Raw genomic sequence first — 27,500 nt, 5'->3', positions numbered from 1 at the left:
AAGATGCTCTGCTTCGTCCAGCGAGAGAAAGGAGGACACATGGTCGGCCCAATCCTTGACGTAGTCGTGTGTTGTGAAGAGAAAACACGTGACGTTGTGCCCTTCTGCTCCTGTAGAATGCTGGTCGGTATCCTGTGGCTGTGGCTCAGTAGACGATTTGGACTGCGGATTGAGAATGGCTTCGATCAACACATTGACCGACTCACTGTCCAGCTCAGTGGCCAGTAAGCGCCAAAACATGTTGAGGCTGCCTGTGAATGCTCCGAGTCGCTGCACAAGCCAGGAGACGTCAGCTGCACTGGGAGAGCGGCTAGCGATGTAGCGAGCTGCTAGAGCTTCCTGAAGTGCCAGGTGACTGAAACGCCACTGAATCTTGGACAGTGGTGATGCCTTGTCGCAGGCGATGAGCATTCCAAGTGTGCGAGCTGCTGATGACAGTGAAAACATCTTGAAATCGGCTTCGGTGAAGACGACTTTCCGGCGGATGAGCATGTGAAAAGCGAAGCGGGAGAGATCAAGTAGATTTTCCTGGACGTCGCCGGGAACATCGTCCCAATTGGTGTATTGCTCACCATCGTTGAGCAGCTTTCCTTCTCGCTGATTCAGTAGATGAAGGATTAGCGAGTTGAAGATTGTACCCAGCGTGTTTGGCAGACTGTGCTTGTGTCGGTAGAGGCCGCACGTTGCTTGAGCAAAAAACGGTGTACGCATCATTGTGGCCAGCTGCGGGTTGGTGTGGAGCTCTGCTAGCAAGCTGGTTGCATCTTTCGGAGACAGGACATTGCGAATGTAGTGCTCCAAACCTTGCTTCTCAAAGCCTAGCAGCTCCACACGACGATGGAAGACTATGTCCCGGTTTTGTGTCAGCTTCATGGCTTCTGCTGAATGGCGTGACGTGATGATCAGGTTGATCCCGGGCAATTCTTTGCCACAGATGACGTTGTATATGAATGTGCTGCAATCAGCCAGCTTGATCTCGTCGAGGCCGTCGAGAATAATACAGACAGATTCGGGATGATTGCAAACAAAATCAATGACTTCAGCCTGCTCACCTGGTAGTGTGATGCCGTAATTCTGCAAATCCAGCAGCTCAGTGATGCTTGTGATATTGCGCACTTCTGCTAAGCGCAGCTCCAGTGCACGCAGGACAACGATGCTAGGCCAAATCTGCCCTCGTGCCCATTCAAACGGACCTTTCTTGGTGAAGAGCATGGTTTTGCCTGCTCCAGCCGATGAGAGGGCAATGGCACGGAAAGTGTTGCCACGCATGCGTTGTCGCATGGCTTTCTTGACATTGAGAATCTCGGCAAGCTTCATCTTGCGCAGCTTCCTAGCTTCAGACGCAAATGAATGAGCCAGCCGCTCATTGCCCGCAGTTGTGCCAAGTTTCTCTGCTTCACGCATCCTGGTATTTAACTTCTGCTTGGACACTACATGGAGGTCAGCATAAAGCTCGTCCATTTGCAAGATTCGTTCCTTCTCTTCATCGGTCTCCTCTATGCAGAACTGCACATTGCTATAGGCAGCACACAGACGGTCATGGTATTTCTTCACGGCATCAGGTAGTGGTTTCTTAGTAGTTTTGCCATGACCTGAGCTGGCAGTTGGACTACTTGCCTGGTCCATACTGCAGCAGGTCAGCAGTAATGAAGACTGCTAATGTTGCTGGCAGGGTCAGACACACAGCGCCCTCACACAAACACTAGCTACACTACAACAGACAACAGTTACTAGTAGAGCAAGCTACACAGATCAGCTACAGGTAGCTGTAATGACACTGTATGATTAGTTGCTGTGGAGAGATTTCCTCTTGCACTTGTGCGCTGTTCATAGCATGTATCAGTACAAGTCATTCATACATACACTTCACTGTACAGACACTGGCAACAGCAGCAGCAGCACCTACTACTCTACTGTATGAGTACATGAAAGCCAGTACTAGGGTTTTTCCCTTGCTACTCTAAATGCACTGTTCTACAGCACTGTCTACTGTAGTGCATTGTGTGTTTGTGTGTGTGCGTTTCTCACTGTCCCATCTACTGTTTCTGAGCACAGGCCTGAGGCAGACAGTGCTTGGCGTCACAATGACGTCCCACCTGTCATGGTGAGAATGCACCTGTCATGACAGACCAGCAGATTGTCAGAATGTACGTGTCATGACAGACCAGCAAAGCAGCATACAACTAACTCAAACTCAGACTAAGCAGCCTACACAGTATTAAGTTCATGTATAAATATCAGTACTCAGTGTAGTACAAGCAGCATGCAGTGTTGCTAGCATCACTGTCTATAGAAGCACTGTGTTGTCAGGAGAGTGCCAGTGACAGCAGTAGCAGTACAGTTAATAGTTAGAGATTTCAGCTGTGGACGTGTTAGCTATTTTGAGCATTGGACACTGTCACAGGGCTGAATGTCTCGGATAAATCATACTCCAGGTCAGGACCGAGACGCGCACCTTTCTTGCCATAACATGTCATTAGTACTTACCAAGAACTGGCAAGAAGGTTGATCCTTTGACAGTTATCATCTACTCCCGCCTCTCGTGAACATGGAAATCTGGTCTCGCACGTCTAGCGGCGTCGGGCCCCAGGGTGCTGGCCATCCAGCCGGCCGTGGGTACACACAATCATAATGCATCAAGTAGTAAGTTATGCGCTGCAGCGCGCTGGTCGCATCGGATCATGTACATAATAATAATGCAGTGCAGAGTTATACACTGCAAACACCCGTGACTAGCACTGCATGCAACGACGTTCTGTACGCGCTGAGGGCGCCGACCCCGGTCATTCGAATGGATTTCCATGTCCACGACACTCAACAGTACTTCCATCACAAATAATCAACTACTCGTCATATACTACTATGATCATGATGATTACTAATCATACATGAAATAGTTTTGTGCATCACCGGATTCATAAGAACATCCTCAGCACTAGCGACTAGCGTGTTGTGCTCAGCGGTACGCTACGTAGCAACAGGTCGGGGAACAGGCTAACGGTGGAGTGCTCGTATCAGAAAGCAACCAGCGCAGCGCAGCATCTAACAATTACATGGCTGATATCGAGAGGAGGATGATGGTGTGCCAGGTGGTCGGTGACAGGTAGGACCTACGTACATTGTACTTCAGTATTACAAATAAATTACTACATGTATTACAAATAAATTACTACATGTATTACAAATAAATTACTACATGTATTACAAATAAATTACTACATGTATTACAAATAAATTACTACATGTATTACAAATAAATTACTACATGTATTATAAATAAATTACTACATGTATTACAAATAAATTACTACATGTATTACAAATAAATTACTAATTAAAAAAAAATTCACGGTTCGCGTGAGACTCGGCTGGAAGCCGGGTTTTCCGCATCCATAGGAACGCCACCACCCTTCAAGGATCAAGGCGCAGATGAAGCTCCTAAGCGGTAAATTACTACATGTATTACAAATAAATTACTACATGTATTACAAATAAATTACTACATGTATTACAAATAAATTACTACATGTGTTACAAATAAATTACTACATGTATTACAAATAAATTACTACATGTATTACAAATAAATTACTACATGTATTACAAATAAATTACTACATGTATTACAAATAAATTGCTACATTTATTACAAATAATTACTACATGTTTGATAAATATGGTGGTAAAGACACACCCGGCAATATGGCGGTAAACACACGCCTGCCCACACACGCTCTCTAGGCTGCAAAGTTCTAGCACAGAGCTCTCCTTCTCACCACCACCATCATCAGTTCGCGCCTGGCGCCTGGTCGATGCATGGTTGGCGGTATCCAGCATAGCAGGCTGGTACATCAAGTAGCGCATGGCGCATAGAAGATGACACAGCAACGACATAGCTCGATTGCGACGTACGTTTCGTCCCCGCTGGACTCATCAGTCAATCTTCTTCTTGGGTGTCTTCATACGGAGCTTGACTCGGGAGAATGAAGTTGAAGACACCATTGCAGCTGTACTTATGGTTGATAAATATGGTGGTAAAGACACACCCGGCAATATGGCGGTAAACACACGCCTGCCCACACACGCTCTCTAGGCTGCAAAGTTCTAGCACAGAGCTCTCCTTCTCACCACCACCACCATCAGTTCGCGGGGCGGGGACGAAACGTACGTCGCAATCGAGCTATGTCGTTGCTGTGTCATCTTCTATGTGCCATGCGCTACTTGATGTACCAGCCTGCTATGCCGGATACCGCCAACCATGCATCGACCAGGCGCGAACTGATGGTGGTGGTGGTGAGAAGGAGAGCTCTGTGCTAGAACTTTGCAGCCTAGAGAGCGTGTGTGGGCAGGCGTGTGTTTACCGCCATATTGCCGGGTGTGTCTTTACCACCATATTTATCACCCATAAGTACAGCTGCAATGGTGTCTTCAACTTCATTCTCCCGAATTACATGTATTACAAATAAATTACTACATGTATTACAAATAAGTTACTTGACTAGTTTGCGGGAGAGACACAAACGGGAAAAGTCTGAAGAAAAAATTGACTGCCACCGCCAGGACTCAAACCAGAGACCCTCGCTTGTAGCTAGTGATGCTCTAACTACTGAGCTACGGTGTAGTCGTTATCCCGGCAGAGACCGTTCAACATTTTCTTCAGACTTCCTGTGAATCCACACAGGCGGGTGGTACAACATAAATTACTACATGTACATATATTACAGATCTTCATGTATTATGTACTATATTTACTACATTTATAATATACTCAAGTAGTACAGTCATGAAGTCACATGACCTTATGGTAACACATACATGTACATGTACATGCAAGGTGCTTCCTCCGAAAACTAAACAAATTCAAGGAATTTTTTGAATTCACATACTTGGAAGTTTTCGTGCTCCAAAACAATAGTTTAGTGGTACAAAAAAACCGTCAAGAAAATGAATGAATAAACATTTTTGAAAGACTAGCATGTGCACTACTGTACAAAAGAAATTGGCATCGTTTGAGCCTCGCTCGGAGTCATCATGTCTTGATGCCTCAGCACGTGAGCGCGCTGTGTGCGTGTGTGTGTGTGTGTGTGTCTTTCTCAGACTCCTGACTTTTTCTTTCATTCTCCTGGGTGGTTACCAACAGCTAGTGCATGCCGGAGTATGTGGTGTAATGTGTGTGCGGGAAAAAATTGAGAAACACTAAAAAGTAGAGATTCACTGGCCAGAAGAAGCCACTTCATAGCTGTGTGGTGTAGACCAGGCTGAATAGTGGCGGTAAATTCTTCAGCCTTGCAAGCTGTTGAATGGTGCAAACCCGCCACAAGTTGCTATGGGTTTTGCCGTAGCATCGCTATCATCGACACCGGCAGTGGGCATCAAAACGTCAAAAAAAAGGTGTGTGTGTCCGCCGGTTCAATGGGCAATTCAGCCATTTTTTTAGTCTCTTTCTCCTCTCCCGGGGAGACACACATGATCAGTTTTAACAGTGAGCAAGTACAGTACTGTGTGAATGTGTGTGTGTGTGTGTGTGTGTGTGTGTGTGTGTGTGTGTGTGTGTGTGTGTGTGTGTGTGTGCGTGTGTGTGTGTGTGTGTGTGTGTGGGTGTGTGGGTGCGTGTGCGTGTGTGTGTGCGTGGGTGTGTGCGTGGGTGTGTGTGCGTGTGTGTGTTTGTGTGTGTGTGTGTGTGTGTGTGTGTGTGTGTGTGTGTGTGTGTGTGCGTGGGTGGGTGGGTGTGTGTGTGCTTTTTTGTAGCTCCGTTTTATCTGAGTTTTCAGTCGTTCCTCTTACTAGTCTTAGGCGACAGGGTGGCTCTGGGTCCACCAGAGTCGCCCCTGGCGTGTTTCTGAATTTGCTGGGCGAGGGTTCCGCGACGCGGTCGCCAGGGCAGTGTCTTTTCTGTCACGACCGTTGTCGTCCTCGTCTCTCCATTCGCGGTGGTGTAGCTGACCCCCGAATGGTTTCAAACTGCGAAGCTCGGAGTACAGTGGTGGCAGAGGCATGAGCTGTGAGTGGATACGGTTGCTGGAGATGGATGGTGATGCAGGGAGAAGAGTTACGCTGCCTGACGACGCGTGGGAAATTGTTTGATCCTGCAATTTCAGTTCGAGCGCGGTGGACTTCTAGACGATGTGTCCTCATGCCTGTTTTTCAACGCTTGGCCTATCGCTGATATCCCTGCGAGGGATGTTCTTTCAGTGGAGTCCAGGTGGGACTTCGGGTGCCCACACTCCATCACCTGGTTGATTATTTCGGAACTGCAATAATACAGGTTCAAATAATTATTGTTTCCTTTTTGTTCGTATCTAGTCTATCTCTTGTCATCTCTCTTTTCTATACGTTGCACACCAGATCTGATGTACTACTATCGCTGTCTTTCTCCTGCTATCTCTCTTTGTTTTTTTTTGTTTTTGTTGCCACTGTCCCTCATCATACGCATGCTTGGGTGGAGGGCGGCGTCAGGGCCTGCTCTAGACATTCAGCTCAGCCCGGTCAGAGTGTACCTGGCGCATGCAGGCCAGCCGGGTCAAGCCGGGTCAGATCATCCTGCAGAAAAACAACCAAAAAGCCTGCTCAAAACGCAGGAAAACAGAAAGGCGAATTTATTACCGGAAATCGGAAATTTTAGAGAACAAGGCGAACTATCAAAGTCCGCAAACGTAGAAGGAAAACAACATTATGTGAAGAATGCCAAGCAGTAACATAATAGAGCACTGGGGGGGGGGGGGGGGGGGGGGGCTGCAGCACCTTGTGGAGTGGCTGCTTGCTGCGACTGAATCACCTGCTTGGCCAAGCCGACTGGCATCTGCTTCACCATCTGCTGAAAGGCTTCAGCAGACTGGAGAACTGGTGGAGATGCAACTGCTGCTGCTGCTGCTTGCGCTGGCGCTAAGTGACTGGCGCTGCTGCTGCTGCAGCTGCTGCTGGCGCTGCTGTTGCTGGTGGCGCTGTTGCTGCTGCTGGTGCTGCTGCTGCCGCTGCAGCTCTGGGTGTGCGGGCCAGGTCCCTCCGTTCAGACGAGGTTGACGTTGCAGTCGTAGTGCGCCGAGTCACCTCAGAATGCCATGCAGCCATAGTCTTGTCGTAGTTGAAGCAGTGAGTTCTTACCTTTCAACCACGCATCGCAACCAAATCCACCGCCGCTCGTCTTCCTTTGGAAATGCGTCTTGCACAAAGCGCATGACATGGATAGACTGCCTTGGTCGTAGTCCAGCCAGGGTTGACCTTTCTTCCAAGAGTCTTGGAAAGCGTGAGTTTTTTTCTCTTCGCTGCGGGCTCCATCGTCCAAATCACCAGTCGGCTGAAAACTTGCAACTGTGTCAAAAGCTATAGCCAAAGTTACGCTTTTGACTACCTGCCCCATCGACTTCCTGCGTGATGTCCTGACTTCCTGCTCGCCGCTGGCCAGATCGCGCTCGAACCAGTTGACCCCAGTTGACCCTACTCCCTAGTCGAGTTTCTGTCGCTTGTAGACTGTGGTCTGTAGCAGGGAGTAGTAAAATACACTGGTCTGTAGTGTGTACGGTTGCACTAGATTTGCAACAGATGGGGTCCGCGAGTCGTAAAATACGGGTATTTTAGGAATCCATTGTTAGTTTGAGACATTTTTCAGCCGGGTCAGACTGGACCCGGTGTTATCTGTTCAGCCAGGTCGTGCAGTTCCCCAGCCGGGCGCGTGACCCGGCTGACCCGGCTCTCCAGCAGGCCCTGGGCGTGACCCGTTAGGGTAGCTGTCAATACAGTACAGTGTGTGTGTGTGTGTGTGTGTGTGTGTGTGTGTGTGTGTGTTGCCCGTCGACGGCTGCAGTGGCTTGGCCACATTGCCAGGATGGACGACCACCGGCTTCCAAAGACAGTGTTGTTCTCGTGGCTCCATACTCCACGCCCTGCTCATGGCCCCAGGCGTCGATGGCGTGATGTGGTACGCGATGACCTCAAGGCGTTGGGTCTATACACCGGTTGGTACGACCTCGCAGCTGAACGTGGCGAGTGGATCCAGTCCATCTCGGATGCTATTGTTGCACGGCGCTTACGCCTTGAAACGACAGCCAAGTCAGTGTGTTGTGCGATCTGTGAGCGACTCTTCGCCAGTGAAAGCGGACTTCGGCGGCACAAATGCAGGGAAGAGCGACTGAAGCCGATCCATGAACAGGCCGGTGCTGTGTTGTGCGAAACGTGCCATCGTTGGTTTGCTAGCCGAGGTGGATTCGCTGTGCACAGCTGCTCTCCCAGTCTTGGTGACGCTCCAGTTCCAGAGATTGTTGCACCTCGCCCACCTGATTGCAGCCAATGTCATTACCACTGCCACACCTGTGACCGCTGTTTCCGGAGCAAAGCTGGGCACCGCCGGCACAACTGCAACTCCAACCGCAGAACATGCAGCTCTGGCTCTGAGCGCCGCACCATCCCATGCCCGACCTGCTCTCGGAAGTTCACACGTCTCCAGTACCTGGCTCAACACAAATGCAAGAAGTAACTCTGCCCTCCTTGCCTCTTTGAGGCACTGCATCACCTTTAGGTGGCAGTTTCAAGGTTCAAGGTGTTTGTGCATGCGTGCGTGTGGGCATGTGTGTATGTGTGTGTGTGGGGGGGGGGGGGGGTGCGTGTGTGTGTGTATGTGTATGTGTGTCCGTGTGCATTGGTGTGTGTGGGTTCGTGTGTGCATGTGTGTTTGTGTGAGTGTGTGTGTGTTTGTGTGCGTGCATGTGTCTCTACCACAGTGGAGTCGGCAAGTCATCGCTACTTCTCGCTTACGGTCACGAGAAAGTCTCCAAGGACTATATGCCAGCAATGTAAGTCTCCACACTCAGAGAAGGTTATGAGAAAGAAGTCCGATTAGTCAGTCAGCGCAATTCCTCAACTGCTTATGGGCGCTAACAGCGCAACCGCTTTTGGGCGCCATGTACACAGGTTGGGTCGCTAGGGAGTCACTAGGGAGTCGCTAGGGAGACACTAGGGAGTCGCTAGGGAGTCACTAGGGAGTCGCTACGGAGTCACTAGGGAGTCGCTAGGGAGTCGCTAGTGCATTGCTGTGCTGCGACTTTGCCAAAGCATCTGAACGGATGATCTATTGACTTAACCTCTATAACTTCATCAGTGCTCACTGCTTTGGTGCTCAGTGCGCCTGTCTGTGTGTGTGTATATATGCGTATTCATGTTCCCGCTGTACAGCATAGACACATGTGTGTGTGTGTGTGTATGTGTATTGATGTCGCTGCTGTACAGCATAGAGACATGTGTGATTTCTGACAGTATAGACGGTGTGACACTCAGTATACAGCTAGGAGACTCCAATGGTAAGTTGTTATCCTCTAACTGTTGTTTTTATTGTACGAGGAGATTTTTTAACAAATGTGTAAAATTTGCTTTCCTTCTGGCTGTTTCTCTTTTTCACAGAAGTAGAAACAGCCTCTTTTACGGGCAAAAGCAACACAATGATGAGAAACCAGGGTATGATAGGAAGATAATATTAATAATAGTACACAGGTGTGGAAAATATGTCTCCGGAATGGCGAGAGTCACACTAAAACACAAATGGTTTTAGATCCGACTTTCAACCACCGCCAGCTCCCCGAGCTCCTTAGCTGGACGATGGTATGCCGACCGAGACCCACGGACAAACATGACAGCGGACCGGAGCAGCGCGAAAGACAGCCTGCAGCGCACATATGCAACATGGTGTCCATAAGACATGCTGGAATCAGCCCTGGCAAGCAAGCCACAGAGGCGCTTAAGGAACCTTTCACATACAGGGGAGGCAACACCAGAAGTTGACAACACCAGCGGGCTGAATGTGCCACGATTCACATTGAGGATTCGCTCTCCGTACTGCAGCTTCTTCTGGCGCTCGTGCTGAAGCAGTAGGGCATTCAGTGGTTGGGCCGAGTAGGACGCCGCATCAGGAATGAAGACGCGTACGTCAAAGAAAGCATCCTGTGCTCGGGTCCAGAAGCCACGGGCACGGACATCAGCGCGGGCATCCTCGGCGGTGTTTGCCGATGCAGCCGTAAACACCTCTCCAGAGAGCGGGGCTAGCTGAGGCTCGATTGCCACTGCGTGGCAGACCTCCGTGAGTAGCTCCCCTACCATGTCACAGACTTCGTTATGGCGGATTGTAGGGAAGCCACCCTGGGGGCAACACATGGCATGAGCAGTGGAGAACAGAACTCCGCAGGCACACTTCGTAGGGACATCAAGGAGAGGCCAGTCATACCGCAATGCAAGGCCGTCCCTGAACTCCTGCTTCGAGAGGTGGAACCCATGTTCCTTGAGAGGAAGAGCAGTGAGCCAGGAAGAGGGGCCTTTGCGGGACAGCTCATCCATACGACGGGCCAAGGGGCGGTCCGCGGCTTCTCGGAGAGCAGCGGAAGAGGCAGCACTAGCTTTCTTGGAGGACTTGGCAGCAGATGCTCTCTCACGGCGGGCTAGCTGATCCACAAAGTCGCAGGAATGATGCTGCCACTCTCGATCGTGCTGGTGGATGATCTCGTCAACCTGGCTGCTCGTGATGACTTGGGAAGCCTGCAGTTGGGAGGTAGCGATGTCTTTGAAGTATGGCAAACCGATTCCACCGAGCCGGCAAGGTAGCCGTAGAAGAGAGAGGTCATCCGCCGTGAATGTGCGTTTCCCTGTCAGAGCCGGAAGGAAGTGCTCCGTGACCGTGTCATCCAGGCGCTTCAGTTGTTCAGCTGAGAACTCCAGTGTACGAAGAAGATATGTCCATCGACCACGCAATCCGTGTGTGAGGGCGGCATACGCCGCATGAGGTTCGGTAGTGGCAATCTCGGACAGTCGCATAAGCTCCTGCTGCCAGTCTTGTACTTTCCCAGCTGTTTAGCCAGCGATGAAATCCGGTGTCCCTATAGCGACACCCAGGTAGCGTGCTCCATCCGTGACCACTTCAATGCCAATTCCTGCAAAGACACTGTGGGCCAGGTTGAGCATTTCCGGCTTGACGAGGAGGAGAGTCTCCGAGGCGTTGACATGGTAACCGTAAGGTTTCCCGGTCTCGTCCACATCATCCCACCAGCGTCGAAGGGCCCGTAGCTTGCCTGCACCACTTGAATCATCGGCATACCACAATTGACGGATGTTGGCGTGGGTAGTGCGGAGGTGCCGTACGAATGGTAATGTAGCGCGGGCATAGAAAACCATCGACAGAGGGTCACCTTGTGTGGTACCCTCTGCGGAGGAAAGCTCACCACCGCCAGAAACGAAGAGGCGGGCATCATCTTGGTAGCAGTTCAGCAGTGTGGTAGCCAGGGAAGGACACAAGTGGCGAACATTGTGAAGAGCTGCTTGGCGGTTCAGGCAATTGAAGGCATTCTTCGCGTCAACTAGTATGACTCCTTCAGTTGTGGCGTCCTCATACAAGCGCTTCATGGCGTGGACCGCTGCTTCTATCTCGGCTGGCAATCCAGAACACTTTATGAGAAAACCACAGGCCTCCATTACATCGTCTGACGTTACTCGGAGAATGGATTTGGCTAGAATGCGACGGAGGACCTCAGACACCCCAACGGGCCTGACACCTGGGTTGTTGTCCAGGGCAATTAGACGACAGGCGGTGAAGGGGGTAATAGAGTCTGGTGGCAAGGATTGTGTTGCTAGCAAGCGGCCGAAGGACGCCATCGCCGAGCAAAGGTCTTGGTCCCCTACTATTTATAATTTACGTAAACGACTTACCTGCAGTCTTCCCTGGAACGTCTCTGTTTGCTGACGACACGACCCTTCTCACCTCATCAGCTTCCCTCACTGGCCTGAAAAACAACTTGCGTGCTGGCATTCAGGAAGTTCTTTCCTGGATGTCGTCCTGGAGGTTGTCCCCAAATCTATCAAAAACAAAAATCATGCTCTTCCCGCCCCAGCCGGAGTTCACAACCCTCATCCATGCCAACTTTCCAAATCCAATTGACATAGTGTCTTCTCACAAACACCTTGGCATTGTGATTGACTCTGCACTCTCTTGGGTACCTCACATCGAATATATCTGTAAAAAATCAAGTAAATCCTTAGGAATTCTCTCCCCCCACTGCTCCTACCTCCCACTTTCTTGCAAGCTTCTTTTTTATTTAGCCTACCTTCGCCCAATATTTCATTATGCAGATACGTCTTGGGTTGGGTTATCCTCTTCCGCTGCTGCAAAGCTTGAAATACATCACAAGAAAATACTTAAAATTCTCCTCCGTCAACCCCGCATGCTCTCATCATCCGCCCTTTATAAAATCGCTCACACAACCCCGTTATCACATGGACGCAGTGCACACCTGGCTTCTCTTGTCCATTCTATTAAGCTTGAGTTGTGCCCACCTCATCTCATGTGTTTTAATTGGTTCTCTTCTCTAAGAACTAGAAACTCGCTCTTACTCCCTAAGTGTAACTCATCCACTCTTTTGCGCTCCCCTCTCTTTATTGCTTATTCTGTTTGGCTCACTCTACCCAGAGAAGTTAAGGACCTGACCTCACTCCGCCTGTTTAAGATCCGTGCCGCCCCTTATTTACTACGACATACATAGCTCATTATCCACATGTCCTTTGCGTCTCTGTGTTTTTCACTGTTTTTATTTGACATTATCTTTCTTTACGGAGTTGTTGTTGCTGTTCGTTTTGCTACTCTTTCTTTCTTTTTCCCTCCCCTCATTTCTATTAATTTTATCGCCGTGGTTGGCAATCACCCACTCTCGTAACATTGGCCGGTGTTTCCGCCGAGTCTTGAGATGTTGTAATAAATAATAATAATAATAAAGGTTGTTGGAGGCCCCTTTGTACGCCGAGCACATACGTCGCCATGCATATCCTCTACGTGTCCATTAGTAGAATAGTATAGTTATGTTTACTTTTTTCACACTACACTCTACACTCTACTGACTAACTTTACACATCTATGTCATCTACTGGAAACACACAACAACTATCTAACACTACTGCTCAACGCACCTTACAATTGTGCTCTCTGCTACCAGGTGGTCTCCTTATACAGGGTCATTTGACTGGAAATAGCATCCCTTGCTGCTGGTTTCACTAGTCTTCTAGGACAGGTGGTCACCTTATCCGAGTGGGCACCTTTACAGGTTTTTACGGTAACTAGATTTGTGTAGGAAGTGATCATGGAATATCATGATTCAAACTGTGCATGCTGCAAAGCTCAGATCCACAGTCTGCGTTTGATGTCCATCACGCATGCATTGTGCCACAGGGAAATCCCCTAGCACACTCGAAAAGTCAAACATCTGCGCAAAGTCAGGAACGCTCGCGATCGAGCTTGACCTGGTTTTCATGTTCAGCTTGTCGTCGCAAATAAATTTCTTACTAGTATTCCATCGCGAAGAACGTTATATCCCTAAGCTAGACTCAAGACGTTTCCAATGGCGTTTTGTAATACGTTCTTATTTGGTTGAGTTACGATAGTTTGTCCACTGGTCAATGCACTGTGCAGTCTGCCCGGCTGCAATTCCAATGGGCAAGTGTATGACTTATTTGGTATAATTATCATCAATGAATCTTCTGGTCGCTACCGATCCGTCATGGAAAAGTGGGTCTGGAATAAGTCTGGAAATCTGATTTTTGTCTTTCTCTGCTAACCATGTAAATGGCAACTGAAAGAAGCGATTGTTCACTTGTCAAACAGCCCGAGTGGATCAGAGTCACTTGTCAAACAGCCCGAGTGGATCAGAGTCACTTGTCAAACAGCCCGAGTGGATCAGAGCCACTTGTCAAGCAGCCCGAGTGGATCAGAGTCACTTGTCAAGCAGCCCTAGTGGATCAGAGTCACTTGTCAAACAGCCCGAGTGGATCAGAGTCACTTGTCAAACAGCCCGAGTGGATCAGAGCCGCAGAGGTTACCGTCTGTAAGACAAGACTCGGATGTAGAGCCAAGTATTAAAATTAAAAGAACTGACCAAAATGTTTCATGTTATCCATAGTTTGTATCCAACACTAACAGTTATAAGTAAAATGTTGTAAAATGTTGTGTAGTCAGAAGGTGCAACAACTAGCACAATACAGACTGATGTCATACTGATATTCAACCACCTGCCTCAATAGAACCTATTATAACGAAGAAGTGTCACTCGTAAAATCGCTAAAGGGGAAGTTAAGGCAAAAATTAAAATTTCACCAGTTGTAGTCTTCGGGGTGCTGAGTCGAATGGTCGTGGTCCGAGGAAGCTGAGACGCTCCCTTCCTACTTGAATCCCAATCGAACTCGCGCACTTCCACTGAAACTGGGTGACTGCGCCCTACTAGATGGGGATTTGTATGCAAAATGTCACTAAAAGCGCCATTTCGTTCTTATAAAAGCATGGATGACCGCGATTGGCCCATATGTTGTAGTCTTTTGGACGCTGAGTCGATTGGTTTTCGTCCGAAAAGGCTGCGATGCAGCGTTCCTCCTTTATTCCCAATCGAACATGGTTGAACAAGCGGTCACGTGCTCCTGGTTGCCCAAATCACCTGGTCACCACGCCAGCAGGCGAGAACTTTCACACCAAGGTTCAACTCGAGTTCAACTCGAGTGACAGGATTGCACCCAAAAAAGGTCAAACAGGCTAGTAAGTTGTACCCTGCAGGCACGGGTACCAGGTGACTGGCGTACGCAGGAGCACGTGACCGCTTGTTCAACCATGTTCGATTGGGAATAAAGGCGGAACGCTGCATCGCAGCCTTTTCGGACCAAAACCAATCGACTCAGCGTCCAAAAGACTACAACATATGGGCCAATCGCGGTCATCCATGCTTTTATAAGAACGAAATGGCGCTTTTAGTGACATTTTGCATACAAATCCCCATCTAGTAGGGCGCAGTCACCCAGTTTCAGTGGAAGTGCGCGAGTTCGATTGGGATTCAAGTAGGAAGGGAGCGTCTCAGCTTCCTCGGACCACGACCATTCGACTCAGCGCCCCGAAGACTACAACTGGTGAAATTTTAATTTTTGCCTTAACTTCCCCTTTAACATGTGTAGTACAACGTGTGACTAACGTTAATGACCACCCCATTAGCGCCAGAGAAAGCGGTCTTCAGTGGCAGGTGGTCCTTAGTTAGAGGTTTGCACCGCACAACCATACATGAATGTGAGACCATCCATGTCTGGTGAAGTGGTCTTTAGTACCAGTCTGGTTACTAACCCCTGTTGTCATTAGTACCAGTCTGGTTACTAACCCCGGTTGTCATTAGGACCAGTCTGGTAACTAACCCCGGTGGTCATTAGTACCAGTCTGGTTACTAACCCCGGTGGTCATTAGTACCAGGTACATGTCTTACAGTATTGCTGTCTGTTTGATCATGCCTGCGCTCTGCTCTGCTCTGCTCTGCGTATGCATGCTGCAGCTGATGAGATACGGGAGTATGCCACGCAGACTGGTCACAAGAGAACGCCAGCCATACAGGCACCCGTAAGTCAATGCTATTATAGAGATTATGCGAATGATGAGCTCTAAATTCGGAAAAGGCCGTCGGCGGAAACGTCGCTGATTGGCTGTCTACTGGACGATGAGACAGACCTCGTTCTACTCCATGTTTTAGACAGTGCTGCATGTGTGTGTGTGTGTGTGTGTGTCCGTGTGTGTGTGTCCGTGTGTGCGTGTGTGTGTGTGCATGTGTGTGTCCATGTGTGTGTGTGTGTGTGTGTGTGTGTGTGTGTTTGCAGTGTTGCCAACCGCCCGTATTTGTCCGTATTTTACGGAAAAACGAAGATTTGTCCACAGTACGGATTTCAATCGAGTTATCCCACAAAAGCGAAAAGTGCTGTGTCTTCAAAAGCAGTGAAAAATGGTGCAGGAAACGCCCCATCCACTTGTCCAGGATGGATGAATGCAAAATGGGATCTGAGAGTGCATGCATCCCGCAATGCTCCGTACATGTGTATGAACTACGGTGCCAAGCTGTCATTGTCACCATGGTAACCATATAGAGACTAGACCTAGACTGTAACAGGTGTGTGCAGTCCCAGTGGATGGGTCACCATGGTTACCATGCTGCAGTCCCAGTGGATGGGTCACCATGCTGCGCAAACCGTCCTGACCACCGCCCTTTTGCCAGTTTTGCTGTGACTTGGGCCGAAGTGCGCACTTTTCAGAGCTTGTAGAGTGCTAGAGCTCGCAGGTCGTCGCTTTCAATCGAGCATTTTGCTTCGCGTTCAATGTCAGTCTTGGCCAGATCAACGAAGTGGACAAGCTGTGTGGACAGGAAATGGTAGGGATTTCAGTTATGACAGTGTGACAGTGTGTAGTCATAAGCATGGATTCTGACAAGGAACCTAGGCGAGAAGCTGGTCCTCCTGGATTAAAGAAAAAGCTGAAAATAGCTGCGGCTTGCTGCAAAGAGTCGTGATTGCTACTGTCAGGAATAAGGAAGAGCAAGAAGTGAATTCACTTCGCTTTCTGCGAGCACTACAACAGTGATTTCAGCATTGGACACGGAGGTTTCAACCATATCATCAGGCAAATTACACCAATAATGAGTCAGAATGTTGACTGGAAAAAACGAGTACGCAAAACTCTACAAGTTTCTGCAAAATGTCACTGGGCAGTACGCATGGGTTAGAGGGCACTTGGTAACACTGTGTTTGTGTGTGTGTGTGTGTGTGTGTGTGTGTGTGTGTGTGTGTGTGTGGCTAGAAAAAGTCACTTCAATCAGCTGTGTGGTGGATACCAGGCTAAAAATAGTGGCGGTCAATTCATCAGCCTTGCAAGCTGTTGAATGGTGTAATCCCAACACAAGTTGCTATGTCTAACATAGCTGTTCGCTATCATCGCTTCCGCGATGGGCAGGTCTGAGGTCTGAGGTGTGTGTGCGTGTGTGTGTATGTGTGTGTGTGTGTGTGTGTGTGTATGTGTGTGTGTGTGTGTGTGTATGTATGTGTGTGTGTGTGTGTGTATGTGTGTGTGTGTGTTTGATTTAGCCACCCGGAATAGTACCAAGTATTACCTTCACTGGGGGCAGGGGTAACTGCAGTTGGATCCCGGGACGAATACCCTGATGCTGTCAATCAATTTTCTGTACCTTGTCTTCGCCCATTTACTGAGGTGTGGTGAGCCCGTAAGTAGGATCATTTTCAAGTCCACCCATAGTTTTGGGGATTTCAGGGGATGCCGGCCGTTGGGCAGTTCAATAGCCAATTGAGTACTCCTACCGAGATTCCTTTTGAGTCTCTCTCCCCTCTTCCGGGGAGACCCACGTGACCCATTTTGGCAGTGAGCAAGTACAGTACAGTACAGTGTGTGTGTGTGTGTGTGTGTGTGTGTGTGTGTGTGTGTGTGTGTGTGTGTGTGTGTGCGTGTGTGTGTGTGTGTGTGTGTATGTGTGTGTGTGTGTATGTCTTTCTTCTCTTTCTTGGACTCTTCCTGACTTTTCTTTCATTCTCCTGGGTGGTTACCAACAGCCAGTGTATGCCGGAGTATGTGGTGTGGTGTGTGTAGAAAAAAGAAAGAAAAAAAAATGGAAAAATGAAAAAATAGGGATTCACTGGCCAGAAAAAAGTCACTTCAAACAGCTGTGTGGTGGATACCAGGCTAAAAATAGTGGCGGTCAATTCATCAGCCTTGCAAGCTGTTGAATGGTGTAATCCCAGCACAAGTTGCTATGTCTAACATAGCTGTTCACTATCATCGCTTCCGCGATGGGCATGTCTGAGGTCTGAGGTGTATGTATGTGTGTGTGTGTGTGTGTGTGTGTGTGTATGTGTGTGTGTGCGTGTGTGTGTGTGTGTGTGTATGTGTGTGTGTGTGTGTGTGTGTGTGTGTATGTGTATGTATGTGTGTGTGTGTGTGTGTGTGTGCATGTGTGTGTGTGTGCGTGTGTGTGTGTGTGTGTGTATGTATGTGTATGTGTGTGTATGTATGGTGTACATCCTCTGCAGGATGTGGTGTTGGTATGTTATAGCGTGGTGGATCGGCAATCCTTCAACAATACCCCATCTGTGAGTGCATCCGTGTATTATTTTCTTTGGTATGCTATGATATCTGTGTACACTGTAGCTCTTGAAGTGGTCGGTAAATACCCCCCCCCCCCCCCCCCCTCACACACACACCTCTCTTTATCTTTCTCTCTTTTCTGTGTGTGTGCATATGGGTGTGTGTGTCTCTCTCCCACTCATTCCTCGACACACCACACACATGCACACACAAGCACGCACACACGTACGTACGTACGTACGTACGTACACACACACAACACACATACACACACACACACGCACACACATACGTATGCACACACGCACACACATACGTATGCACACACATACGCACACACATACGTATGCACACACGCATCACACAGACATACACAAACACTCTCTCCTTCTCTTTTCATCTCCCTTCCTCTTTCTCTTCTCCAGTATCTTTCTTCATGACAATGTTTACACTGGTAACATAGCAGTGAGTCCTGGACTCCATCATCTAGGTTTCCGCTTAACAGTTCAGTGTACAATTCCTCTGTGTCTCATGTACAGTTTGCGGATATGATGCGCACGCGCTATGGTCAGTCTCTTCAAATAGCCCTGATTGGCCTCAAGAATGATCTACGTCGAACCTCGGATCTTGGCACAGGACAAGCGAACGGAACACAGGAGGTGAGCGGACCAAGGCAGGATGCAAGTGGACCACAGGAGACAAGCAGAGTACGAGATGGAAGTGGAGCAGGAGAGGACGGTGGTGGCAATGGTGGTGATGGTGATTGTGGTGATGACACGATGCAAGTGACGTTAGAGGAAGCGACGGCCATGTCCTTTCGGATACGTACTGTTTATCATGCTGTGTGCTGTGCTCGGAATGTGGATGAAGTAAAACAGGTGAGAAATCCCATTGCATACACTCTTCTTATTGATAATCGTACTCCCTCCATACCTTGCTATGTCTATTGGTGTTGTTGTAGTTTGACATCTATTTGATGTGAAGTGGAAATTATGATAACATTATGCCTTCCAGTGCCCTTATGCGCAACAGTGTGTGCTTGTTTGTGTGTGTGTGTGTGTGTGTGCGTGTGTGTGTGTGGTTGTGCGTGTATGTGTGTGTATGCATGTGTGTGTGTGTGTGTTTGTGCGTGTCTGTGTGTCTGTGTACACATGTACACGTGCGTCGCCAGGTCTGTACTGAGGTGTTTCAAGCTGTGTTGGTGGCGCTGCAGAAGAGCCAGCCGCACTCCTCGCAGAAGTCCTGCGTGTGCATGTAGTCTGTGAAACACTCTAGCCAATGCTGTCGTTCTTTTTGTACCACTGGACCTGCCAGCTCCCCAGCCAGCACACGATGGAAGCTTATCGTCAATTCTGTGATCAAAGCGGTGAGGCAGCAAGCGTGTAGCTCATAGCGGGCACCACAGGCCCCTAAAACTTTCCACTTCCGTTCATCATGTATTCAAAATGTTTTCGCCTAATGGCCTGGGGGATCGCAGTTCTGTGCTTGGAGTAGTAAAGTAGCAGTAAATTACTACTCCCTGGTCCTGTCCCTGCTGGGAGAGCATGCTGAAATGCCACCAAGGACATTGGAATAACTAGGCCAGCCTTTGTCAGCCAGGATAGTAATGTTTTATCCACATCCAGAGACTAAACTAATTGTCGCGTTGCCGGTCTGTCACTATGGTGAATCTGTCACCATGGTGAATTTGAAATGCTGTAACCTGCAGTGGGTTTATACATGTCACTTTGCAATGGCAAGTTTCGTTTTGGAATTATTTTTCGCTATATTCGTTAGGGTCCGTCCATACATATCCAAGCTTTTTCACAAAAGGAAATATTTTCGTTATGTGATGGGAAGGGGTTGCCCACTTTTGTTTCAGAAAACATTGACTCATGTACATGGAAGCTGGAGTACACACTAGCGACTTTTCTTGTACTTGAAGTACCCACAGGCCAGTACATATTCATATCTATATGCATGTATTACACTAACATTTTTTTTCTGAGGGGCGAGAGGGAGGGGTTGGGTTGAAACGAAATTAATTCGTTTCGTGATATAATATTGATATTTACGAACGGCCCCTTAGGGGCGGGTTCCACTGTGGCTCCGCGGCACTTGGCTGCATGCAGCGGAGCAGCTCGGTTCCACTGACACTCGACATTCGCGGTACCGCAGCAGTGCTCAACGTTTTGTGATGACGTTTTACCTGACTGCGCGCGTGCGTGTGCGCGCGCGCGCACGCACGCACGCTCCGGTGTGGGGAGCAAACCTTTCTTACAAATCATCGCCTAAGTCGCAACCACTACTTCGTACTGTTGTGCCCAGCGCGGGCTTTCGACTAGTTGGTTTGGAGGTGACAGCGTTGCGAATGACCGAGGGTCCTCGACGTCTGTCTCACCGTCCAGGAGCGACACTGACTCACGCTGCTATCTGGTGTTCACGAGGTGTTTATCGCGCTGGAAGCGGAGCGTCTCTGTAAGTTTGTATCCCTGGTGATGTTTGTGCCTGGAGAGCACTATATAAGTGGTGCTCTTCAGGCACAATCTTCCTCAGCCTACTCAAGCTCAACTGATGAGGGGTGAATTCCCCGAAACACTGTGTATTGAGCAGGGAGTGGTGCTTTCTTGCAGGTTTGCCGAGTCGAAGGTTCGATGGACTTCTCGTGTGCTCTGGATGGCAGTCGTGAGTCAGTCAAGTGTCAAGTAAAGTCGGCGGAATAGCGCGAGCTCCGGTGTGGGGAGCAAACCTTTCTTACAAATCATCGCCGAAGTCGCAACCACTACTTCGTACTGTTGTGCCCAGCGCGGGCTTGCGACTAGTTGGTTTGGAGGTGACAGCGTTGCGAATGACCGAGGGTCCTCGACGTCTGTCTCACCGTCCAGGAGCGACACTGACTCACGCTGCTATCTGGTGTTCACGAGGTGTTTATCGCGCTGGAAGCGGAGCGTCTCTGTAAGTTTGTATCCCTGGTGATGTTTGTGCCTGGAGAGCACTATATAAGTGGTGCTCTTCAGGCACAATCTTCCTCAGCCTACTCAAGCTCAACTGATGAGGGGTGAATTCCCCGAAACACTGTGTATTGAGCAGGGAGTGGTGCTTTCTTGCAGGTTTGCCGAGTCGAAGGTTCGATGGACTTCTCGTGTGCTCTGGATGGCAGTCGTGAGTCAGTCAAGTGTCAAGTAAAGTCGGCGGAATAGCGCGAGCTCCGGTGTGGGGAGCAAACCTTTCTTACAAATCATCGCCGAAGTCGCAACCACTACTTCGTACTGTTGTGCCCAGCGCGGGCTTGCGACTAGTTGGTTTGGAGGTGACAGCTTTGCGAATGACCGAGGGTCCTCGACGTCTGTCTCACCGTCCAGGAGCGACACTGACTCACGCTGCTATCTGGTGTTCACGAGGTGTTTATCGCGCTGGAAGCGGAGCGTCTCTGTAAGTTTGTATCCCTGGTGATGTTTGTGCCTGGAGAGCACTATATAAGTGGTGCTCTTCAGGCACAATCTTCCTCAGCCTACTCAAGCTCAACTGATGAGGGGTGAATTCCCCGAAACACGGTGTATTGAGCAGGGAGTGGTGCTTTCTTGCAGGTTTGCCGAGTCGAAGGTTCGATGGACTTCTCGTGTGCTCTGGATGGCAGTCGTGAGTCAGTCAAGTGTCAAGTAAAGTCGGCGGAATAGCGCGAGCTCCGGTGTGGGGAGCAAACCTTTCTTACAAATCATCGCCGAAGTCGCAACCACTACTTCGTACTGTTGTGCCCAGCGCGGGCTTGCGACTAGTTGGTTTGGAGGTGACAGCGTTGCGAATGACCGAGGGTCCTCGACGTCTGTCTCACCGTCCAGGAGCGACACTGACTCACGCTGCTATCTGGTGTTCACGAGGTGTTTATCGCGCTGGAAGCGGAGCGTCTCTGTAAGTTTGTATCCCTGGTGATGTTTGTGCCTGGAGAGCACTATATAAGTGGTGCTCTTCAGGCACAATCTTCCACAGCCTACTCAAGCTCAACTGATGAGGGGTGAATTCCCCGAAACACTGTGTATTGAGCAGGGAGTGGTGCTTTCTTGCAGGTTTGCCGAGTCGAAGGTTCGATGGACTTCTCGTGTGCTCTGGATGGCAGTCGTGAGTCAGTCAAGTGTCAAGTAAAGTCGGCGGAATAGCGCGAGCTCCGGTGTGGGGAGCAAACCTTTCTTACAAATCATCGCCGAAGTCGCAACCACTACTTCGTACTGTTGTGCCCAGCGCGGGCTTGCGACTAGTTGGTTTGGAGGTGACAGCGTTGCGAATGACCGAGGGTCCTCGACGTCTGTCTCACCGTCCAGGAGCGACACTGACTCACGCTGCTATCTGGTGTTCACGAGGTGTTTATCGCGCTGGAAGCGGAGCGTCTCTGTAAGTTTGTATCCCTGGTGATGTTTGTGCCTGGAGAGCACTATATAAGTGGTGCTCTTCAGGCACAATCTTCCTCAGCCTACTCAAGCTCAACTGATGAGGGGTGAATTCCCCGAAACACTGTGTATTGAGCAGGGAGTGGTGCTTTCTTGCAGGTTTGCCGAGTCGAAGGTTCGATGGACTTCTCGTGTGCTCTGGATGGCAGTCGTGAGTCAGTCAAGTGTCAAGTAAAGTCGGCGGAATAGCGCGAGCTCCGGTGTGGGGAGCAAACCTTTCTTACAAATCATCGCCGAAGTCGCAACCACTACTTCGTACTGTTGTGCCCAGCGCGGGCTTGCGACTAGTTGGTTTGGAGGTGACAGCGTTGCGAATGACCGAGGGTCCTCGACGTCTGTCTCACCGTCCAGGAGCGACACTGACTCACGCTGCTATCTGGTGTTCACGAGGTGTTTGTCGCGCTGGAAACGGAGCGTCTCTGTAAGTTTGTATCCCTGGTGATGTTTGTGCCTGGAGAGCACTATATAAGTGGTGCTCTTCAGGCACAATCTTCCTCAGCCTACTCAAGCTCAACTGATGAGGGGTGAATTCCCCGAAACACTGTGTATTGAGCAGGGAGTGGTGCTTTCTTGCAGGTTTGCCGAGTCGAAGGTTCGATGGACTTCTCGTGTGCTCTGGATGGCAGTCGTGAGTCAGTCAAGTGTCAAGTAAAGTCGGCGGAATAGCGCGAGCTCCGGTGTGGGGAGCAAACCTTTCTTACAAATCATCGCCGAAGTCGCAACCACTACTTCGTACTGTTGTGCCCAGCGCGGGCTTGCGACTAGTTGGTTTGGAGGTGACAGCGTTGCGAATGACCGAGGGTCCTCGACGTCTGTCTCACCGTCCAGGAGCGACACTGACTCACGCTGCTATCTGGTGTTCACGAGGTGTTTATCGCGCTGGAAGCGGAGCGTCTCTGTAAGTTTGTATCCCTGGTGATGTTTGTGCCTGGAGAGCACTATATAAGTGGTGCTCTTCAGGCACAATCTTCCTCAGCCTACTCAAGCTCAACTGATGAGGGGTGAATTCCCCGAAACACTGTGTATTGAGCAGGGAGTGGTGCTTTCTTGCAGGTTTGCCGAGTCGAAGGTTCGATGGACTTCTCGTGTGCTCTGGATGGCAGTCGTGAGTCAGTCAAGTGTCAAGTAAAGTCGGCGGAATAGCGCGAGCTCCGGTGTGGGGAGCAAACCTTTCTTACAAATCATCGCCGAAGTCGCAACCACTACTAGGTAATGTACACCTGTAATTAATCTCCTTGATTACCAAAATGCACTACCGTAAAGTACCACCAGAGCGCCCCACCATCTCGTCCTTCCATGGTCGTATTGTGGAGATGATCTCCTACCTGTAGATTCTACGACACGAACCTTGTACACACATCGCATGCTCTGCACTCAATCCCTACTCAATTTGCCTTCAAGCGGACATGCAGCTCCATATAAAAACTTACCAATTGTGACCTTAGTATACTAAGGTTCTCACGCCGTAAAAACTTCGTTGCGCTCTGCAATACTAATTTCCTTTCCCTGGCTGTAAAATCAAGGTGGGGCGCTCTGGCGGGACGGGGCGCTCTGGCGAGACGGGGCGCTCTGGCGAGACGGGGCGCTCTGGCGAGACGGGGCGCTCTGGCGAGACGGGGCGCTCTGGCGAGACGGGGCGCTCTGGCGAGACGGGGCGCTCTGGCGAGACGGGGCGCTCTGGCGAGACGGGGCGCTCTGGCAAGACGGGGCGCTCTCGCAAGACGGGGTGCTCTGGCGAGGCGGGGCGCTCTGGTGAGACGGGGAACTCTCGTGAGACGGGGCGCTCTGGCGAGACGGGACGCTCTTTCGAGACGGGGCGCTCTTGCGAGACGGGGCGCTCTGGCCAGACAGGGCGCTCTGGCGAGACGGGGCGCTCTGGCGAGACGGGGCGCTCTGGCGAGATGCGGCACTCTGGCGAAGCGGGTCACTCTGGCGAGACGGGGCACTCTCGCAAGACGGGGCGCTCTGGCGAGACGGGGCGCTCTTGCGAAACGGGTTGCTCTTGCTAGACGGGGCGCTCTTGCGAGACGGGGCGCTCTGGCGAGACGTGGCGCTCTGGCGAGACGGGGCGCTCTGGCGAGATGGGGCGCTCTGTCGAGACTGGGCGCTCTGGGAAGACGGGGCGCTCTGGCGAGACGGGCGCTCTGGCGAGACAAGGCGCTCTGGCGAGACGGGGCGCTCTGGCGAGACATGGCGCTCTGGCGGTACTTTACGGTGATATGGATGTTTTACTTTTGAGCTGCTCAAACATGCCATATTTGCAACCTGTACCAGGTCAAAATTATTTTTTTTAACTCGTCAACTGATGTCTGAATGTTCAGGTTTTGTTTCCATAGTTTACATATCTGTATTTTCTCCTGATATGCTTTTCTTGAATCCCTTTATAATTTTTCTTATAGTTCTTTGTTATACATCAGCCTAGATTTCCCTCCACATTTCCTGTCTTGTCCTGGATTTTCTTACAGTTATTTGTTATACATCAGCCTAGATTCCCCTCCACATTTCCTGTCTTTGTCCTGGATTTTCTTACAGTTATTTGTTATACATCAGCCTAGATTTCCCTCCACATTTCCTGTCTTTGCCCTGGATTTTCTTACAGTTATTTGTTATACATCAGCCTAGATTCCCTCCACATTTCCTGTCTTTGTCCCGGTGGATTTTCTTACAGTTATTTGTTACACATCAGCCTAGATTTCCCTCCACATTTCCTGTCTTTGTCCCGGTGAATTTTCTTACAGTTATTTGTTATACATCAGCCTAGATTTCCCTCCACATTTCCTGTCTTTGTCCCGGTGGATTTTCTTACAGTTAGTTGTTATACATCAGCCTAGATTTCCCTCAACATTTCCTGTCTTTGTTCCGGTGGATTTTCTTCGCATTGCCAGTGTACACATGTGTTGGTTCAGAATCACCAGAATTTTCTTCAAGTATTTACTAGTGCTTGTTCAGAATTGCCAGAATTCTCGTCGAATTGCCGGAGTTTGTTCTGCATTGCCGGAGTTTGTTCTGAATAGCCGGGTTTTGTTTTGTATTGCCGGGGTTTGTTCCAATATACATGTAATCTACATCCTCTGACCCTCTTTCTGTACAGTCCATTATATTCACTAATAATATTTCAAACTTATTCTATCACATTCTCTGCTGCTGTCGCTCTAGCTTGTACTTGTAAGTACATATGATATTTTGCTCTATGAAATCCAGTCCCGTCACTCAAGTACACGTCAGGTGTTGCTCAGTCCTAGACCTGTGAACACTGTACTTGGCTGTCAAATGGTACAAGGAGCTAAATTGAGTCACGTGACTTGGTTTTATTGAGCAGCTGTACTGTACTAGCATTATGACCTTTGTTTATGTTACGATTTCATTTTAGTGCTGATAGCTGCTGCTCGCCGGGTTTCCAGGAGATGTGCTGTGCAGGGCCAGGGGTTTGTCTGACTGATTTGCGCTTGAGCTGGCGTGCGAGCTGTAGCCATGTTTGCCATGCCAACTCTTTTGAAAATGCGCTGCACTCGCCCTGTCTTGCGTTCTTGTCATAGCAACCGAGATAGTTTTTGGTTTCTATTCCCATCATTAAAAACCCAATAGGTGCATGTATTATTGCAGATCTGATGGCATCAAGAATATATCATCATGTGATCTTGATCACCCGCTGTATACTCCTGTAGTGTATACTCCTTTAGTGTATACTCCTGTAGTGTATACTCCTGTACTGTATACTCCTGTAGTGTATACTCCTGTACTGTATACTCCTGTACTGTATACTCCTGTACTGTATACTCCTGTAGTGTATACTCCTGTAGTGTATACTCCTGTAGTGTATACTCCTGTACTGTATACTCCTGTAGTGTATACTCCTGTAGTGTATACTCCTGTAGTGTATACTCCTGTAGTGTATACTCCTGTAGTGTATACTCCTGTAGTGTATACTCCTGTACTGTGTACTCCTGTACTGTATACTCCTGTACTGTATACTCCTGTACTGTATACTCCTGTAGTGTATACTCCTGTAGTGTATACTCCTGTACTGTATACTCCTGTACTGTATACTCCTGTACTGTATACTCCTGTAGTGTATACTCCTGTACTGTATACTCCTGTACTGTATACTCCTGTACTGTATACTCCTGTACTGTATACTCCTGTACTGTATACTCCTGTAGTGTATACTCCTGTAGTGTATACTCCTGTAGCGTATACTCATGTAGTGTATACTCCTGTAGCGTATACTTCTGTAGTGTAGGCTGATGGTTGAAGAGTCCGACCCTACCGCTTCATCACACAGTCGCAGGCGCGTGCTCGGCGATTGGCACGGGGGGCACGTGCACCCCCCAAAATTTTTCAATTTGATCCAAGGCAATTGTAATGTATGCAAAGATGCTCTAAAATTCAAGAAAGGTTGCAAAAAAATTGCAGAAAATTGTCGGGGGGGGGCTCCCCTCGGCTCCCGTGCACCCCCCTATGGCCCTAGTTGGGGGGCCGAGCACGCCCCTGAGTCGTGGAAATTGAAATCCGGACCGATGCGCCCTTGCAGTGTGTGCTATAGTGCGTTTCAAAAGTCCAGACCTCTGGTTTCAAAAAACCGTTAGGCCAGCATCTATACCACATAAAATCTGTGATCACTTTCTGCATAAATTTTTCGAAATTGGGCGTCTGTTATCCAATCGTTTAGAAATTTCTATGAGAAAAATTGCGTGAGCTGCCTGAGAAATATTCCGAAGAAATTTCTCAAAAAGCTCGAACCAAATTTTGAATTATTCAAAAAAGTCTAGAGGTCTATACTTTTGAAACGCACTATCGTAGTAATAAGCTAGTCATACAGCACACACACACACACACACACACACACACACACACGCACGCACGCACGCACACACACACACTCTCACACACGCACACACGCACACACTCACACACACACACACACACACACGCATGCGCGCACACACACGCACTCACACACACACACACACTCCACACACACCACACACCACACACTGTACTGTACTGTATTGACAGCTACCCTAACGGGTCACGCCGCCCTCCATCCAAGCATGGGTATGATGAGGGACAGTGGCAACAGAAACAAAAAAACAGTAAGCAGAGAGAGAAAACAAGAGCAGTGATAGTAGTATATCTAGATCTGGTGTGCAACGTATAGAAAAGAGAGACGACAAGAG

General features: G+C 49.2%; 2 protein-coding genes across 5 annotated transcripts in view; one reads left to right on the top strand and one right to left on the bottom strand.

Moving 5' to 3' along the window:
- The window catches only part of LOC135821865 (protein NLRC3-like), a 3,075-nt gene extending 1,449 nt beyond the window's left edge, over nt 1-1,626 (bottom strand). The window contains exon 1 of the mRNA XM_065334863.1: nt 1-1,626. This exon is cut by the window's left edge and continues 1,449 nt beyond it. Coding sequence (XP_065190935.1) covers nt 1-1,626 — 1,626 coding nt within the window.
- Nucleotides 1,627-2,830: 1,204 nt separating this feature from the next.
- LOC135821363 (rho-related GTP-binding protein RhoG-like) overlaps nt 2,831-27,500 on the top strand; it is a 57,960-nt gene continuing 33,290 nt past the window's right edge. Inside the window, exons 1-7 of one of the 4 annotated variants that reach the window (XM_065334430.1) lie at nt 2,831-3,103; nt 8,715-8,786; nt 9,166-9,290; nt 15,318-15,382; nt 17,848-17,907; nt 18,442-18,780; nt 19,074-19,817. In XM_065334430.1, coding sequence (XP_065190502.1) covers nt 3,054-3,103; nt 8,715-8,786; nt 9,166-9,290; nt 15,318-15,382; nt 17,848-17,907; nt 18,442-18,780; nt 19,074-19,160 — 798 coding nt within the window. In that variant the 5' untranslated portion in view covers nt 2,831-3,053 and the 3' untranslated portion in view covers nt 19,161-19,817. Of the gene's footprint in view, nt 3,104-8,714; nt 8,787-9,165; nt 9,291-15,317; nt 15,383-17,847; nt 17,908-18,441; nt 18,781-19,073; nt 19,818-27,500 lie in introns of those variants that run through there. The other 3 variants (XM_065334432.1, XM_065334431.1, XM_065334433.1) reach the window with 3 other exon arrangements.

This window comes from Sycon ciliatum, chromosome 7 (genome assembly GCF_964019385.1).
Source record: "Sycon ciliatum chromosome 7, ocSycCili1.1, whole genome shotgun sequence".
Lineage (NCBI taxonomy): Eukaryota > Metazoa > Porifera > Calcarea > Leucosolenida > Sycettidae > Sycon > Sycon ciliatum.
The sequence above is the reverse complement of the archived record's forward strand: the minus strand, read 5'-3'. Positions and strand labels throughout refer to the sequence as shown.